Here is a 2712-nt window from a genome sequence, read left to right as displayed (position 1 = left end):
CCTCGATGCAGCGGCTGGTGCTCACAGCCGGCAGCCTCATCGCCGACTTCCAGCTCTCGCACAGAGGCATAGGAAAGGGAGGGCTGGACGAGCAGCTGGCCAACTCGCCTTTCACGCGGACCTGGGGGCTGTACGAGCGCGTCGCCGAGGCGAAGGACACGCCGCCCACCCGTGCCACGCCGCCCGCTGGCCTTCGCGACGCGGAGAGCTTCGCATCGCTGGAGGCGGTGGACATTCCTGCAGCGCTGCGGGCAGAGGAGGAGGCACCGAAGGTGTTGCCGCTGACGGCGTTCGAGGAGGAGGCGCCAGCGCTGCGGCGCGTCGGCACGCCGGAGGAGTCGCGTCGTGGCCCTCTCGAGACGACCACCGTGGTAGGCGCCCGTCCCGTCACGCCGCCCGCTGCCCTTCGCGACTCGGAGAGCTTCGCATCGCTGGAGGCGGTGGACATTCCTGCAGCGCTGCGGGCAGAGGAGGAGGCACCGAAGGTGTTGCCGCTGACGGCGTTCGAGGAGGAGGCGCCAGCGCTGCGGCGCGTCGGCACGCCGGAGGAGCCACAGATGGGGCTCGCGGTCACGGCACACCGAGTTCGCCTGGACGGCGATTTGTGGGGGCGTGTGGTCGACGAGTGGCCGGACCTGCTCGAGCAGGAGTTCACCAGCGATGTGTGCGATGCCACGGGGCTGCCGCCGACCTCGATGCAGCGGCTGGTGCTCACAGCCGGCAGCCTCATCGCCGACTTCCAGCTCTCGCACAGAGGCATAGGAAAGGGAGGGCTGGACGAGCAGCTGGCCAACTCGCCTTTCACGCGGACCTGGGGGCTGTACGAGCGCGTCGCCGAGGCGAAGGACACGCCGCCCACCCGTGCCACGCCGCCCGCTGGCCTTCGCGACGCGGAGAGCTTCGCATCGCTGGAGGCGGTGGACATTCCTGCAGCGCTGCGGGCAGAGGAGGAGGCACCGAAGGTGTTGCCGCTGACGGCGTTCGAGGAGGAGGCGCCAGCGCTGCGGCGCGTCGGCACGCCGGAGGAGTCGCGTCGTGGCCCTCTCGAGACGACCACCGTGGTAGGCGCCCGTCCCGTCACGCCGCCCGCTGCCCTTCGCGACTCGGAGAGCTTCGCATCGCTGGAGGCGGTGGGCATTCCTGCAGCGCTGCGGGCAGAGGAGGAGGCACCGAAGGTGTTGCCGCTGACGGCGTTCGAGGAGGAGGCGCCAGCGCTGCGGCGCGTCGGCACGCCGGAGGAGTCGCGTCGTGGCCCTCTCGAGACGACCACCGTGGTAGGCGCCCGTCCCGTCACGCCGCCCGCTGCCCTTCGCGACTCGGAGAGCTTCGCATCGCTGGAGGCGGTGGACATTCCTGCAGCGCTGCGGGCAGAGGAGGAGGCACCGAAGGTGTTGCCGCTGACGGCGTTCGAGGAGGAGGCGCCAGCGCTGCGGCGCGTCGGCACGCCGGAGGAGCCACAGATGGGGCTCGCGGTCACGGCACACCGAGTTCGCCTGGACGGCGATTTGTGGGGGCGTGTGGTCGACGAGTGGCCGGACCTGCTCGAGCAGGAGTTCACCAGCGATGTGTGCGATGCCACGGGGCTGCCGCCGACCTCGATGCAGCGGCTGGTGCTCACAGCCGGCAGCCTCATCGCCGACTTCCAGCTCTCGCACAGAGGCATAGGAAAGGGAGGGCTGGACGAGCAGCTGGCCAACTCGCCTTTCACGCGGACCTGGGGGCTGTACGAGCGCGTCGCCGAGGCGAAGGACACGCCTCCCACCGGTGGCACACCGCCCGCTGTCGTTTGCGACTCGGAGAGCTTCGCATCGCTGGAGGCGGTGGACATTCCTGCAGCGCTGCATGCGCCGGAGCAGGACGAGGCGCCGGCGGCCGAGCGTGCCGCGGAGCCGCAGGAGACCCGCATGGCTGCGTCGGCGGAGGCGCGGCCGTCGCGCGAGCTCTGGCAGTCCGTGGCGGAGCCGGAGGGCTACTCGCGCAGCGACCTCGGGTGTGCGGAGCCTGCAGCGCTGCATGCGCCGGAGCAGGACGAGGCGCCGGCGGCCGAGCGTGCCGCGGAGCCGCAGGAGACCCGCATGGCTGCGTCGGCGGAGGCGCGGCCGTCGCGCGAGCTCTGGCAGTCCGTGGCGGAGCCGGAGGGCTACTCGCGCAGCGACCTCGGGTGTGCGGAGCCTGCAGCGCTGCATGCGCCGGAGCAGGACGAGGCGCCGGCGGCCGAGCGTGCCGCGGAGCCGCAGGAGACCCGCATGGCTGCGTCGGCGGAGGCGCGGCCGTCGCGCGAGCTCTGGCAGTCCGTGGCGGAGCCGGAGGGCTACTCGCGCAGCGACCTCGGGTGTGCGGAGCCTGCAGCGCTGCATGCGCCGGAGCAGGACGAGGCGCCGGCGGCCGAGCGTGCCGCGGAGCCGCAGGAGACCCGCATGGCTGCGTCGGCGGAGGCGCGGCCGTCGCGCGAGCTCTGGCAGTCCGTGGCGGAGCCGGAGGGCTACTCGCGCAGCGACCTCGGGTGTGCGGAGCCTGCAGCGCTGCATGCGCCGGAGCAGGACGAGGCGCCGGCGGCCGAGCGTGCCGCGGAGCCGCAGGAGACCCGCATGGCTGCGTCGGCGGAGGCGCGGCCGTCGCGCGAGCTCTGGCAGTCCGTGGCGGAGCCGGAGGGCTACTCGCGCAGCGACCTCGGGTGTGCGGAGCCTGCAGCGCTGCATGCGCCGGAGCAGG

The 2712-nt window shown here is 72.8% G+C and overlaps 1 protein-coding gene across 1 annotated transcript; it reads left to right on the top strand.

Moving 5' to 3' along the window:
- LmxM_32_3070a_1 (uncharacterized protein) lies at positions 1-2712 on the top strand (the record flags this gene model as incomplete). The annotated part of the gene is made up of 1 exon (XM_003886464.2): positions 1-2712. A coding segment is annotated over one exon (2712 nt), but the record flags the coding sequence as incomplete, so codon positions are not given.

Source organism: Leishmania mexicana, contig 72 (genome assembly GCF_000234665.1).
Source record: "Leishmania mexicana MHOM/GT/2001/U1103 WGS CADB00000000 data, contig 72, whole genome shotgun sequence".
Lineage (NCBI taxonomy): Eukaryota > Euglenozoa > Kinetoplastea > Trypanosomatida > Trypanosomatidae > Leishmania > Leishmania mexicana.
This window is presented reverse-complemented; position numbering and strand designations above follow the sequence as displayed.